At 36.3% G+C, this 16,181-nt stretch overlaps 1 protein-coding gene across 1 annotated transcript; it reads left to right on the forward strand.

Moving 5' to 3' along the window:
- The first annotated feature begins 2,693 nt into the window (after positions 1–2,693).
- LOC122013812 (probable CCR4-associated factor 1 homolog 11) lies at positions 2,694–3,584 on the forward strand. The gene has a single exon (XM_042570037.1). It carries the CDS (start codon positions 2,694–2,696, stop codon positions 3,582–3,584), a length of 891 nt encoding a protein of 296 aa, XP_042425971.1.
- Positions 3,585–16,181: the final 12,597 nt, after the last annotated feature.

A 16,181-nucleotide genomic window follows, 5' to 3' on the forward strand; every position in this document is an offset into this window, starting at 1 on the left:
AGTTGTTTTATTATATCAATGTGATATGTTTACATATGTTGAGTTATATACCTGTTACATGTGCTTAGACATTGGCTTATTTATTAGTAGTATGTATATACCTCACATGATATCCTTGTAGATATGAGCAATACTATAGCAGATATTTACTACTCCTGACCTTTTATTAATAGGCTAGGATATGGTTTCAGGTATGGACATTTATTATGATATATGTGATGTGATGGTACTGGCATAGCTATATGTGATGGTACTGGCATAAGTGTATGCAATGGTACTGGCATAGGTGTATGCGATGGTGCTGCTTGATCAGATGGGGGCGTAGCAACAGTGTCTGCAGGTATTGTAACTTCAGATCTCCATCTATGACCACGCCGTCAAAACATATTCTGAAAATTAAACAAAATGATAAAATAAATACAAATATGATGCATAATGAATAATATGAAAAAAAAAAAAAAACTTACCATAATTCCTAAAAATAAGAGAGTGCACAAACCCCTGAGACGACGATAAGATATAACTTCACCTATAGAAAAAAATATAGAGTATTAACAGATAAAATATATAAATTTAAAAATAAAATAGTTTTATATTAATTGAGACAGATAAACTAATTGAGCTATAAGTTTTGTAATTTGCAGATTAAAACTAAATTTACTCCTAAAACATCAATATCATATATGAAAATAAAATATCATAAAGTTTAATTTATTAAGATAAAAAACTTACCAATTACAAAAAATCAAAGTTCTCATTATCATTATCATCCTCATCGTCGTCGTCGTCCTCCTCCTCCTCCTCCTCCTCCTCATCATCATCATCAATTTCAGTTGCATCCACGTTTATGACTACTCCGCTGGGATCTCGTAATGTTGGAATAATATATTCCTCGGTATGAAATGTATTCGTAACTTTCTCTTGTTGATAAGCAATGTCCTCCCAATGTTCCTCAATTTTTTCTTCAAATAATATAAGAATTTGATTATGATAAAACAAATCATATTATATATTAATATATAATTAAATTAGTAAATTTTTATGCATTCAAATTATCAAAACATAGGAGATAAAAAATTTACCTTTCAAAGGGATACATCCATCGAAAATGAACAGGTCCTCCAACTTTGACCTCATATGGTAAGTGAATCAAAAGATGTTACATGGAATCAAAAAATAAGGGTAGAAATATCCTTTCCAAATTACACAAAATGATTAGAATGTCTCTTTCTAATTTTTTCATGTGTGATTGTCTCAAAATTGTGGAGCAAATATCATGTAGAAAAATGTTTAACTCTATAATAGTACCCTATTCAAAATTTGGTAAGAGTTCCCTAAAGGCAATAGGAATGAGTTTTTGCATTATTATATGACAGTCATGATTTTTCAAACTAATCAATTTGCATTCTTTCATATCGACACATCTTCCAAGATTAGAGACATACCCATCTAGAAATTTTAATGATTTTCCCATCAGCAGACCAATTATAACAGCATATTCCTTCGTTCACCTCAGTTATAATAGAAATTATAAACAACAAAAGAGATATACATTTGGGTCAACGGAAGATTTCTTGGACGACTACAGAGTATCGCCTAGGTTGTACCCTCTTCTTTACTTAACAACCTCTGACACATTTTGCCACCTTATGATTACGTAAGTTATGTGAGGTGGTATATGAAAGGAGAGTCTTCTCCGTAACGAAGGGACACTTACTGAATATCTGCAGCTTACTCTCGCATGCGTGTTCTTACTGTTCTTCAGCCACTCATTCAGATTCATATTGACTTGAATATCGAAGGACCTTTACCACAGACTCCCTTTAATTTCTGGGCGCTAATATTTTATTGACCCGTCTACTTATGCACAGGATCAAAGGAGCAGAGGGAAGCTTTTTTTGGAAGAGAAATGGTTGAAGGAGCAAAGGAAAACTTTTTTTGAAAGAGAAAAATCTGCTGTTGACCAATCATTTATCCATCTAACCCAGCACGTCCTCTTTACAGGTCTTAGACAGGATATCCTCCTTACTCAAACCGCCTAGCTAGGCTAGTATTGAAGTTTAGAAATAAGATCATAAGTTTAGTTTAAGAATTAAAGAAAATTATTAAAAAAAAAAAGGAGTAATTCGGTGGCAACAACCCTTGTAATTAATTAATACTAATCCCCTAGTTGAGCTCGCTAATTGCTACTGGATTTGGCGCCAGATTAATACTTGACTTAAAGGCAAATAATGACTAAATTACACGTACGGAAATTTAATTTAAGAAAGAAAATGAATGATTCGATGGCAACAACTTTAATTAATTAATTAATTAATTAACACTAAACCACTAGTTGAGCTCGCTAATTACTGCTGGGTTTATCCTTGACTTAAAGTCCTGATTAAGCTCGTTTAGCATCATTAATTTATATATATATATATATATATATATATATTAGGATATATATATATATATCCTAATATTTCGCTTCGCGGCAACTAATTCTGTTTAGTTTAGTGTGGTTGCGATTTTCTCTCGTTGAGTTCCATTTCCTGCTCTATTTAAACTCCCCCTCCCTTTCCATTTTAATTTCCACTCCAACTCGATCGAAACCTAATTAACATCTCCTCGATCGAAACCTAATTAACATCTCCTCGATCTCCAGCCTTCCACTACTTTCGTATTTCTAATATCATCAAATTAAATTCATCATGGCTGTCGCAGTCGTCAACAATAACGATATGCTAATTTCCTCTTCCGCCGTTAGCACCAGCGCCAGCAGAGTCGAGGTTCGCTCCGTGTGGGCTCATAACCTCGACGAGGAGTTCGCCCTTATCCGCTCCGCCGTCCCCTTCCACCCCTTCGTCGCATTGGACACCGAGTATCCTGGCGTCGTCGTCGCTTCCAAAAATCCCTACTGCACCCTCACCCTCCCCCAACGCTACGAATTGATCCGCGCCAACGTCGAGGCCCTCCGCATCGTCCAGGTCGGTCTCACCCTCTCCGACGCCGCCGGCAACCTACCATGTGCCATCTACAGCGACGGCACTTGTGTGAGTTACGTGTGGGAATTTAATTTCCGCGACTTCGACATCAGCCGCGACCGTTACGCCCCTTCCTCCATCGAACTGCTCAAGGCTAATGGCATCGACTTCCAAAAGAATCAAATATGGGGCATCGACTCTTGCAGATTCGCCCACCACTTGGCCACCTCCGGCTTGCTTTCCTTTGGCCATTTTTCTCCCGTCTCTTGGGTTACCTTCCAAGGCGCCTATGACTTCGCCTTCCTAGTCAAGATGCTGACATACGAATGCAAATTACCAAAGACCGTTCATGAGTTCTTGCACCTTGTTCACTTCTTTTTCGGCAAAAGGGTGTTCGATGTGAAGCACCTTTGCAAGCATTGTCCTGGGCTTCACGGAGGATTGGAGCGGGTGGCCTCTACCGTCCGAGTTGAGCGAGCAGTGGGCTCTCGACATCAGTCCGGCTCCGATAGCTTATTAACATGGCAGGTGTTCTACCAAATCGCTTCTCGTGTGAATCCACAACTCATCCATCGCCCAGAACACATGGGAGCACTCTTTGACCTCCAACTGCCTTAGGGTTCGTGGTTTATATATCACAGTTATACGTTGATAGTGGTTCAGCATCACATTAATTCTTTGGATCATGAGTAGTACTTGTTGTTTTGCTTTGTCTTAAATATAATCATCCCCTAGTGTGTTTTGGATCATACTCTGCTCAAATTCTGAACGATACTTAAAAACACTGCATGATTGATCTTTTGGAAGGCTATTAATGTGAATAGAAATGGCGTGCTAGAGATACATTGAATGATGCCTTCATTTAAAAATTGATGCAGAATATATATATATATATATATATATATATATATATATATATATATATATATCTTATTAATTAATTATTATATATATATATATATATATATATATATATATATATATATATATATATATGGTTAGGATCTTATTAATTAATTATTATGTGTTTTTGAAAAATTGTAATCAAGACTTGGAATACAAAGACCTCAAAATATTTGGCTTTATTTGTTGAAGAATATAAATGCTAAAAATTTGTTTTCTTTGATAATGGTAAATTATCATGTGGAGCCTTATTTCATCTTTTTTTTTCACTCTTCATAACGTTATATATTAACTTTTTTAAAGATATAACATTTTGAGTCTATTTAAACATTTGTGTGGATTGATGTTACACATTCTCTTTTGGTTTTGAAAATAATTAAAACTCTTTTCTTTTAAACCTAAAGGTGACTCTTCTTCATTTATCGATTCCTATGCATCTTTTTCATCATTTCCGTTGAGAAAACGAGCTCCTAGATTAATCGCTATTTTACTCGGCGTCAATAATTTTGCACATTCTCAACATATAAGTTGAGAATTTTACACTATTATTATTATTATTATTATTATTATTATTATTATTATTATTATTATTATTATTAATTTCAGTATCTAGATTTCATCTGATTAATTTTAGAGGTGGGTAGCTTTCTTCTAATTTATCTACTAGATAAATACAGAAGAAGATAAAGTAAATATAAAAATTAAACTATTTTAAAGAATCACTTCATCGAGGTCATTGGAAGCAATTCATACAGATAGCAAAATGATTAGAACTATCAAAAGTGGGTTGTGAACGTGATATTTTTTTAATTCACTTTGCTCCTCTATTTATAGTTACAGTTTGTGAGACTTCAATCAACTCAAACTCTTATAATCTATCAATCTAAATGCTTAAAACTTTATTCGCAATGACTATTTCTTATCCACTTGACTCAAAAGTGAATCCACTTGACTCAATCCATATCAATTGATTCAATTATAAAACTAGTTGACTCAACTAGATAATTTTGGTGCAATCATTTCTAAGTGGTTGAGTTTAATCATATGGTTTTGATATGTTTGATAATTGATTTAAGTTAGACTAGCATTGTGTTTATTGATGCAATGTGTCTATGTGCGCAACAAAGGCTAATGAGTTCCAAAGGTGTTAAAAGGCTAATGTGTTTACTTAGAAGTTCAACAAAGGCTAATAGAAAATGAAAGCTCAAAAGGTGTTAAAAGATGAAGGAAATCTAAGTTAAGGTTTAGATACTTGGTGAAAGTCAATAGATGTTGGCATACAAGAGGTCCTAGTAGGTTGGATTAAGGTTGATCGGTGATTTGACACAAGAAGTTTTGGAGGTAAGAACATATGCAAATGTGATGTGAGACTCTATGAATGACCTATATTTAGGGTGTTGGATAGTTTTTTCACTTGAGTGAAGTCTCAACCAAGAAATATGTATTTTATAGTTATAGTCAATGAGCCAATCGATTAAGAGTAATAAATAGTTAACGATTCTAATGAGTTGATTCCAAAATTGACTCTAGATCTTTTAGAGTCACTTCTCTTGTGATCATAAAGGTTTTATTTTGAGATGAGTTGAATAGTTCTTGAAATAATAATCCAATATTAGAATAGTTTATGGAGCAATCAATTAAGACTTTATTTTGATAAACATAATATTTTTATTTGAGGGAGAGTTAACTAGATCGAGTGAAGCAATTTTAGTCAATTGAGATAAAAATTTCAAATTCATATGTTATCCCATTTAAATAGGAACCTATTCAAAATAGTCAATTGTGTAACTTGGAGTCGATTAAAAACAATTAAAGTCAACTAATAAGGATATTGAATCCATTAAATTTCTAATTATATGCTTGTTATCTTATTTAGATAAGTGTTGGATTTGACTAATGTGGACAACAATTGATTGCAAAATATAGAGTAGTATTGAGTAAACAGAGGATGAAATCTTTGAGGTAAGTCTTTTGCGATTCAAATCCAATCAACAGATGTGGAAGGAGACAATTGATATTAATTTAGAATAGCAAACAAAGTTTATCGATATTTGAAGGTCTAAAAAAAGAGGTGCAACAGGAGCTCAAATCAAAATGATTCTTTAATAAAAAAAAAACATTTTCTCATTAATTTCTCTATTACAAATTTACATTTAATTATTATTTTTTAATTTACATTTTAAACTCTAGATATTTACTTTTAAGCTCCATGCTTATTACAAAACTTTTTTATACACTTTTTTTAATTATATTTGATCCTATCTGAACACTATAAAGACAACACGCTAGGTATGGTGCTTGATGGTTGAATGAGGGAAGACCTTCTACTACACGGAGAGGATTCCTTTTTTATCCTACATACTCGGAAACGAGCCAACAAAACGTCAACGCCTAGAAACTAGGGGGAGTCCTTGGTGAAGGTCTTTCGATGCTTAAGTCAATACAAGTTTGAACAGACGAATGAAAAATAGTAAGGAACGTGAGTGCGAGAGTAGAGTTCAGATGTTTTTAAAATGTACCTTTGCTACAGAGAGGACTTCCCCTTTATATATCATCTCACATAACTTTTGCAATCATGAGATGACATAGTGTGTTAGGGTTGTTAGGTAAAGGAAAGTGTACAAGCTAGGCAATATGCATTAATTATCTACAAAATCTTCCCTTTACCCACATGTATACCTCTTTTATCGTTTACAGCTTGTGCTCTTGCTGAGGTTGTTGAAAGAATATGTTGTTATAAATGGTCTACTGATGGAGACACGATGGTCTTTGAAGAAGGTTCCAAAAGAATATTCATTAACATATAGTTGTTATTCAGACAGGTTGTTGGAATTCTCTACTCATGCTGTCGGCTGAGCATCAGGGGCGGAGCCACCCTTGGGCTAGGGTAGGCTCCCGCGCCACCCATTTTAAAAAAATGGAAAAAATTTTAGCCCCACGCTCCTACCAAATTAAACCTATTTTTTTTACCGTGCGCTACTTCACTCACGCTGCCACCTCCATAACGACGCTAACACAACGACGACGTAACTCTCTATTTGTCGCGTGACACCCTGCGCCAGCACTGATGCTGCTTTCTTTACTGGCGAAGGTACTGAAGCGCAACACCAAGACATAGTATCTGTGGAGGTACGGGCTTGACGGCACCACCGACCGTGCCACCTTCAAGGCCAAGGTCACCTCTCCACCATCCTCTCCGCCCACCTAATCTCTGAGTTTCTCACCATATATGTACATTAATTATATATTAATCTTTCATGTTTCCTACGAATTGAGTTGTTTTTTTTTATTGTGCACAAATATGTTTGACTGTAATTTGGAGCTCCAGGACGTCTATTGGTGAGAGAAAGCTGATACTGACCATCAAAGAGGACCTTGGTCACCGACAACACCTTTACAGCTATAAATGCCTGTGATAAACTGGTAATTTTCCCCTCTTTGTCTACTTCAAATCAATGAATAATTCTATAAATTTTTTGTTTATATACTTGGTTACAATGCCCGTGTTAGATAAAATGATTAAATGACATATAGATTAGATTATTAAATTGGTTACTTTTATTTATATACTTGGTTATTTTTAGTTATTATTATTTCGATATTAGTAACGTATGACTTCATATCATGTTGTATCTATCACGCCTCGAGGGTAAGGTTATCCGACGAAAATCGGACAGCACCTCCCTGTAGCAGAGGTAAATGAAACTAGTATAATTGCCCCAAGGCTACTCATAAGCAAACTACAGCCAACACAGCTAGATCTAAACACAACCATGCAGTTAATAAATAGCCCACGTGGTTGAAACAAAACATAGCGAAAGACAAAATATCGAACGTAAAACCACAATACAACTAACTGCGAGCCTACCCAGCTTGACACTATGACAACAAACCAAATACAAGATACCACAAGTCAAAACTCCAAGTCTACGATGGGTTATTACAATACCAAGTTCACAAATTCAAAACACAAATAAAACGGGAAACTAAACTAGAAAACCGTCCTCGAATGTGACGTGAGACCAACAGTCAGGACCTCCAACTGTCCATATATCATCTACCTGTTCTCTGGTGAAAGAAAACCAATATATAGGGTGGTGAGTACTGGAACTCAGCGGGTAATAGATAGATAGTGCATGAGCATTATAAATATCTAAATATACAAAAAGGGTATACAGTCTCATAAGGAAATATAGCAGATACTACAATGATATCATAATATATGTCCATACTTAAAACCATATCCTAAGCTAGTAATAGAAGGTCAAGAGTGGCACAGATCTGCTACAGTACTGCTCATAGCTACAAGGATAACATGTGATGTATATATACATATTACCAATAAGTATGCCAGTGTCAAAACACATACACAGGTATATATCTCAACATATGTAAGCATATCAGCATAAGTAAGCAACAACAACAAAAGCAAGTATAAGAACAAAAGCGTATGCATGGATGGTCATTCCCGCCCATCCCTCTACACCATGATGCCTATTAGGTCGAGAGGTCGGGTCAGTGACAGTCTGTACACCACTCCAACTACCACTAGTCTTGAGTGGTCGAGGGGACAGTTGCATAGTAGCAACTAGCTACATCTGCGACGGGGGTCCTTGCTGCTCACAACTCCAGCTATCACTACACATGAGTAAGCGAGTGGGAGCATGACAGGACAAGCGGCACATTCCAACTACCACTACCCATGAGTATCCAAGCGTGCGGCCCTGACCAACGGCCCTCTCAACCATAAGGGAGGCATGGTCGCCGACATGCATGCAATGACATGATGCGTAAAATGCAACAGTCATCATATATATATATATATATATATATATATATATATATATATATATATATATATATATATAATTCAGGTATGCTACATGAAGCCCGCATGTTCAACAAGATACATGAATAAACAATAGTCAAAGCAAGTAAACTTGGTATCTAGTATCTGTTATATATCAGGGTTAGCAATGTGAGACTGTAGATATATCAAATTGAGCATCTCAAAGGTCGAGTGTATAAAGTATCAAGCACAGGAAAATATTACGAGTGGAGTCAAGGTAAACTCAACATTTATATGAATATAACTCATGCACTAAGGTCAAATAACTAAAGAGACAAGACAAGAAGTACCCGCCTCAAAAATAGCATGTGTCAATTACTATCTCCACGTCCAGTTGCTCATCGTAAATCAAGGTCCTACAACATCATGCATATAATTAATCCACTCTCGTGTATATCCAATAACTAAATTAAAATTCCTATTAAACCAAGAAATCGTAATTCATTCATTGATCTCGGTTAACTAAATAAATCGGATCCAACCCGAAACCTAATTGAATCCAACATTTTAACCTCAATCGTCTCCCCCGGATCAGTTATCCCTAATCTTACTAGCATCAATTCAAATTTAAGCTAAAACAGGAATCATATTTCCATCATCTTTGCATATCACCAGATCTTCCCTATTGACCCACTGCCAAGAGGGGCGGCTGTCGAAAAATGCTAGCCTAATGTTACTGCTGCAAGAGATTCGTGGCTGAAGCTATAATGAAACCACTGCCAGCCATTGCCAAGAACAACCACCCCAGTTAGCATTACCTATATCCCAAACAAAAATCGCAATCCTAAACTCTATAAACCTAGGACCTGAAATCAAAATGGCATACCCTATCACAGTGTCGGTAGCTCCCTCTGCAATGGAGACCACAACAAGCGGTTGAAGAGTTTGGCAAGGTAAGAAATTGACAGGGTAAGCTCAGTATTAGGGTATAGGGGAAAGAGACAACCCTCTAGAATGGTAATCGCAATCAACTTCAGCAAAACTAGGGCTTAGATCCTCCCCTTGGCCGAAGATCGACTTGTGCAGAGCGTCAATTTGGAGAGGGGAGTAACTGGTGGCCTTCAGGTGAGGGGTAGAGGAGTACGGAGGCTTCTACGAGCGTCGAGTTTAGCAGCGTCGGAGCGATCGAGTTGAGCTACGTCGGAGCGATCAGGTGCGGAGGAGCATGTTGAGGCAGAGGTCAAACGGCGAAATCGGGAGATGGAGTAAAGGAGAGGAAACGACATTTTCAGGTCACTGTTGCATCCTATAAAAAGATAGGGTTCAATTGATTGAATCTTAAGTTAATCCTTAATCAACTCCCTCTTAACGGTGATTACCTAATAGGATTCTCGCCTAAATTATTCATCCACTTAAATTATATTGAACGATTTCCGATTAAATCCCGAAAAATCCCTAAAAATTCTCATAAATTTCAATAAGGTTATTTTTCTCATAATCTCTATTATTTAATTTATTGTATCTCACATTCTTCCCCTCTAATAAAAATTTGGTCCCCAAATTTAAAGACCCAAGTGCGTTATATTTAATTCCACCTAACGATCCAAATCTAATTAGATGATAAGTTCATCTTTAATCCACCAACCAATTCCTTAATTCTTACCGAGCAATCACTAATCAAATTTTATCATAAATCCTTCTAAATCCACTAATCACTAATTAAATCCATAATTAAACGCAATATCCCTAAGCATTCCATACTTGATTCAAATTAAGCTAAACATGAATCAATTCAACAACTCACCTAATTCCAGTGTGATTTATTGTTGACTTACGGCCGGAACAATTACTACTGGAAAACTGACCATAGCTCAATGATATCGTTGCCCCTTAATATTAAGCACCACAATCCATAATCAATACATCAACAACTGAGAATTAAACCCAAATCTTAATCCACAACCTTTAAACTAAACATCTTACCCTTAATCGATCCCTAATTTCTGGCTGGATCAATCACAGTTGCACTCTGCTGGCTAAAACAGTGTCATTTGGAGGATTTTTCCCAATAACCAATCCATTACAACTCAATCAAATGATCCTGTGAACGAACATGAAATCATCTAAATCAACCAACCACCCACTAACCAAGCTACAACAGATTATGAACTTAAACCTCCATCATCAATAGATTACTCAATCTAATACAGAAATGAAATCCCATCTATATTAACCTAATATCAAACACATCTTACCTTAGTTCATCGACCTACTATCGCTTGATAAACCAGAAGCAACTAGCGGCCGGTGGTGACCGCAACAATGGCAGTAGTTCACTGGCGGCAGCCCATAGCTCTTCTGGTAATGGCTCACAACGATCTGCAGCGGCACAGGGGCTAGGTGTAGTGGTTGGTGGCTGGATGTGGCATCAACAGTCATGGTTGCCAGATCTACTGAAGAAGAAGAGATCGTGGACCTCTCTAATGTAAGATCCGCGGCTCCCCCTGACTCCACGAGCAAGGGAAAAGGATTGCACTAATCCTTTGTCAATTCTCCTTCTCCCATCGACGGCGGCACACAATAGATAATAGCTTCGTCGATGCTCGAGTGGAAGGTGCGGCGGTAGCAAATCTAGGGATCGGAGATGGTGAATCGAGAGTTAGCGTCGGTGGATCAGCAGTCGGCATCGGCGATGGGAGTTAGGGCATGGCTAAAAAATACTCAGGAAAAAGGGTGGCAACAGTCAAGTGACGTCGACGCAATTGAGCAACGGTGTCAGGCGGTGGTTGGCGTGGTAAAGATGGAGACGGCAGAGCGAAAGGGAAATCGGCCAACGAGGAGAGGCTAGGGCACAAGTGAGGTGGAGACCGGAGACGCCCTCAATAGCTCATGTCGATCGATCGAGTGCCAGCCGATGCCATGCGATTCGGGATTGAGAGATGGATAACGACGGATGAAGATGAGGAGAAGAGGAGGAGTGAAGAGTGGAATTCTAGAGGAAGGGAAGAGGAGATTGTGTTTTATGTACTTAGGATTTAATTAATTAAACCCTAAGTTAATTTCTTAATTAACTTCCACTTAATTGGTATATTAAACAGGCTTTCACAAAGTCTAATAGATCTATCCCCTTAAAATATATCATCCAAGCTTAGAATAAATCCCAGAAAATTTCTAAATTTTTTTAAAAAGTCTAATAAGTTTATTTCTCCAATAAAACTTATTATTTAATTTGTCATATCTTACATTACCACTTTTGGAGCATAAGGAATACTTAGTTCAACTTGACTAGGCTTAGGGATTGAAACTTTTATACTACTATTACACTGAGCATGTAAAACTATTTTTTAGGTCATACTCGAACAACTTTTGTATATTGCTCACCAATGAACTTATTTGATAGGATTAAACTAATTTTCTAGAGAGTATGATGTACTATTTAACCATAGGAGTTTAGATTGTAGTTTTTTCTTAAGGACAAGTAAAAGTTTAACTCTGGGGGTGTGATGTCCATAGATTATATATATTTTTAAGCATTACTTAGCGAACATTTACTTGCATTTAATAAGTATAATCTATGTTTATTGTACCCTATTTCATTATAATATCTTACTTCCATTGTATTTGTTTAGAGATCTTCTCTTTCCTTATTTTATTGATAGGACGTAAATTGGAGCGAGAATGGAAAAAAGAATGCATGGAGCAGCTTCGTATGAAAATCAACATAGGAAGTTCATGCCCTAAGGCAATGTCATGCCCTTTCCACAGCAGTGCACATGGCCCAGTAGTGCCTATAGGCATGACCATGATCCCCCTATAGAGATAGTCATGACAAGGTTGTGCGTATCAAGCATGGTTGTACCCTTGTTCTAGAGAGTGGCACGGCAGGGTCATGTCTCCCAGTCATAGAAAGGGACATGGTTGGTCGTGCCTCACAGGCACGGTCATGTTGTCCCCATTCGCTGTCTACACGCCTCGGTCGTACCATATGACATAGTCATGCGGGCTAAGGGCAAGGGGTCGTGCCCCCTACCCTGCCTATAAAAGGGGATTTTCTCCCCTTTTCACTTATCCTTGGTTTGGGGCTCCACCCCTTCCTTTGGGAAGGGTTTTACCTTCTAGTGGAAACCCTAGAGCTTACATCTTTGCAGATCTGCACCATCTGACTACTTCTGGAGCAAGGGAACGCCTCTAAATATGCTAAGCTTCAAGGATAAGACACTCTCTTCTCTATATTTCTATATATTGAGTTGTAGTTTGCTATTTTCTTCATCCTTTAGTTGTATTCTCTTGTAATGGAGTAGATTCTCCAATTCTTAAGATGTAAGGAGTAATTATGATGTGTTGTTCATGCATGAAGTATATATTTTCTTATTTCTTTGTTCAATGAAATGTTTATAACTTGTTCTATGTGTGTTGAGCCTTATATGTGTTGGACGAAATATGTATGTGGTGCATGCATATAAATGTGAGGGATGTAACGCCCACCCCTTCCGGGCGCGCTAAGGCTACCCTAAGGGACGGGGTTACTTACACCTACCTAACATACATGTGCATATGATCTCATGGCAGCGGAAGATACTTATCATAATTTCATTCTATTTAATCATATGCATTTTTTTTTTACATGGCATGTGAACCGTAAATCATACTAATACTTATGCATAATTTAATCTATATTTTCTACTTGAACATGAATCATGATCTTATCAATCTACTGACATGAAATAAGACATCATAAATGCATAGCATACTAGTTCAAGTTATCAGCATAAACATAAGGTCCAAACTTAGTTCACATGCATAATTCAACCAAATAAAGCTTTAAACTAAATTAGATCTATCCACCATGCCACTTCCACACACACTTCCTGCCTTTCTTGCTGCTCCCCTTAGTTCATCCATTCCTTGCCTTTCTCTGCAGTACAAGGAAACATAAAAACTATCAGCCCTAAGGCTTAGTAAGCTCCTTTCCTACTCATAAAATCATAAATCATACGTACACGTAAAACATATCATAGCATGTGAAAGACATAACATAACCATATCATAGCATGTGAGAACATATCATAGCATGTGAGGACATAACATGAAACATATCATAACATGTGAATACATAACATGAACTAATAACATGATCATCCAAATATCATAAACATGATTTCAAAAGTATCTTCAATAAGTGTGAAGGGATTCATATAACATGTACATGTAGATGCAAGATGTTCCTTTGAAAACATGCATAATGAAATAAACATATGCAACATGTGTTTTTTTTTCTTTCTTTATATCATATAAATACTTGAACATAATATCAACATAAGGGCCCGGCTTGTACCACATACATACATAAATGCGCGCAATCCCTAAGACAGGGTAGCTAGCCCCGAACCTACTAGGGATCTAGGTCTGTTCATAGTCCGTCGACCTAGGGTCATACTAAGGAGCTCATCCCTTTTTACGAGGTCCGTTTCATAGACCATCGACCTCGGGGCGCTTATGGAGTTCACCCTTGGTACAAGTCATACAAAAATAAAATAGCATGTCATACATATCTTATATCATATTTTCTTATCATGTCATCATACATATCATGTTCTTGTCTTTTCATACATGTCATATCATGAAGAGAGCTCTTGATCCCAACTTAAGGGAAGCATCTCTTAGGCTTTTCTTCTTACATAAGCCTTTCATAACATATCCCATAAACCATAACATGTTCTTATCATAACATAAAGCATAGCATGTTACATGGAACATAGCATTTATCATATCATGAAGCATAGCATATCATTTCATGAAACTTAGCATATATCATATCATGAAGCATAGCATATCATATCATGAAGCATAACACATATCATATCATGAAGCATAGCCTATATCATTCCATGAAACATAACATATCATCTCATATCATGGAGCATAACATATATCTTGTCATATCATAAAGCATGAAACTTAGACTAACTATATATATCAAGAATTATACAACATGAGGAAACATAAGCATGCATAGTTAAGTTCAAAAACTTTTCTTAAACCCATTCTTTTATTCTTAGCCGAAACCTTACTAGCATCAATTCTAGACTTTGGCCACCATAAAGAACATGAAACTTCAACCAACTATAGATAAATAATCATACAACATAAAGAAGCATAAACAAGCATAGTTAAAGTTCAAGACCTTGTTCTAAGCTCATGTACTTGCTTGGCCGAACCCTAAGGTGAGGTTCTAAGATTCATTTGTACAACATGCAGCATGGCAACTTATCTAATCTCATACTAAAAATCATACAACATGTAGAAACATAACTAAGCATAATTAAGTTAGAAAAACTTAACTCTAAGCTTATACTCTACCTTGGCCGAAACCTACAAGTAGGGTTTCAAGTCTTCTAGTGCATAAAGTCTTAATCTAATTTCATACAAGGTATCATTCTTCATGAATGAACATAAACAACCATGTTTAGGTTTTAAATTCTAACCCTAAGCCTCATATCTTACCTTGGCCGAAACTTCACTAGGGTTTTCATTTTTTTTTTTTATACAACATGAAACATAAACCCAAACTATCATCACATAAGAGTTCATTCATCAAAGCATGTTATCATAAAAGAAAATCTTGTTCTAACTTCATTTCTATTATTGGCCGAGACTTACAAGTGGGGTTCCATTTCTTCTAGTAAAACATGTAATATAAAGACTTCACCTAGCTACCTACAAGATATCATACCTCATGAATAAGCATAAACAAGCATGATTAGGTTTAAAATCTTGTCCCTAAGCTTCATATCTTGTCTTGGCCGAAACTTCTACTAGAGTTTTCATATATATATATTTTTTTTATGCAACATGGAGCATAAGACTTAAAACTATCATCACATAAAAGTTCATTCATCAAAGCATGTTATCATAAAAGAACCTTATTCTAAACTTCATTTCTATTCCTTGGCCGAGACTTGAAGATAGATTTCTCCAAATTTCATCCAACATGGAGCATGAAAAGAACTAAGCTATAAACCTATGAAAAACATACATCATGAAGGAGCATAACAAATATGCTTTCTTTTCAAACTTTGCCCTAGACCCTATGATTCATCTTGGCCGAAACATTAGGTTAGGGTTCCTATTATTTTAACAACATATAAAGCCTTAAAACTTGAACTAACAACATATGAAAGATCCTACATCATATAAGAGCATAGACAAGCATGTTACCAAAAGAACTTTGCCCTAGACCTCCTCTTTTTGTCTTGGCCGAAACTTCAAGGTGAGGTTCTAAACTCTTTTTTTTTTTTTGTACAACATAAAGCATAATTTGTAAACTTGTAAATCCTAAGTGACCACCAATCTATCTTGGTCATAGCTTACAAGAAAACTATAAGGTTTCAAAAAAACATTTTCATACGAAAAACAAACCGACAACTACTTGTACTATAGTGAGGGGATACTCACATCCTTTCGCTTAATTTCCTAGAAGAAGAAGTCCTTGGTTGTGAAGTCTTTTTCCTAGGGAGCTTGCT

Source organism: Zingiber officinale, chromosome 8B (genome assembly GCF_018446385.1).
Source record: "Zingiber officinale cultivar Zhangliang chromosome 8B, Zo_v1.1, whole genome shotgun sequence".
NCBI lineage: Eukaryota > Viridiplantae > Streptophyta > Magnoliopsida > Zingiberales > Zingiberaceae > Zingiber > Zingiber officinale.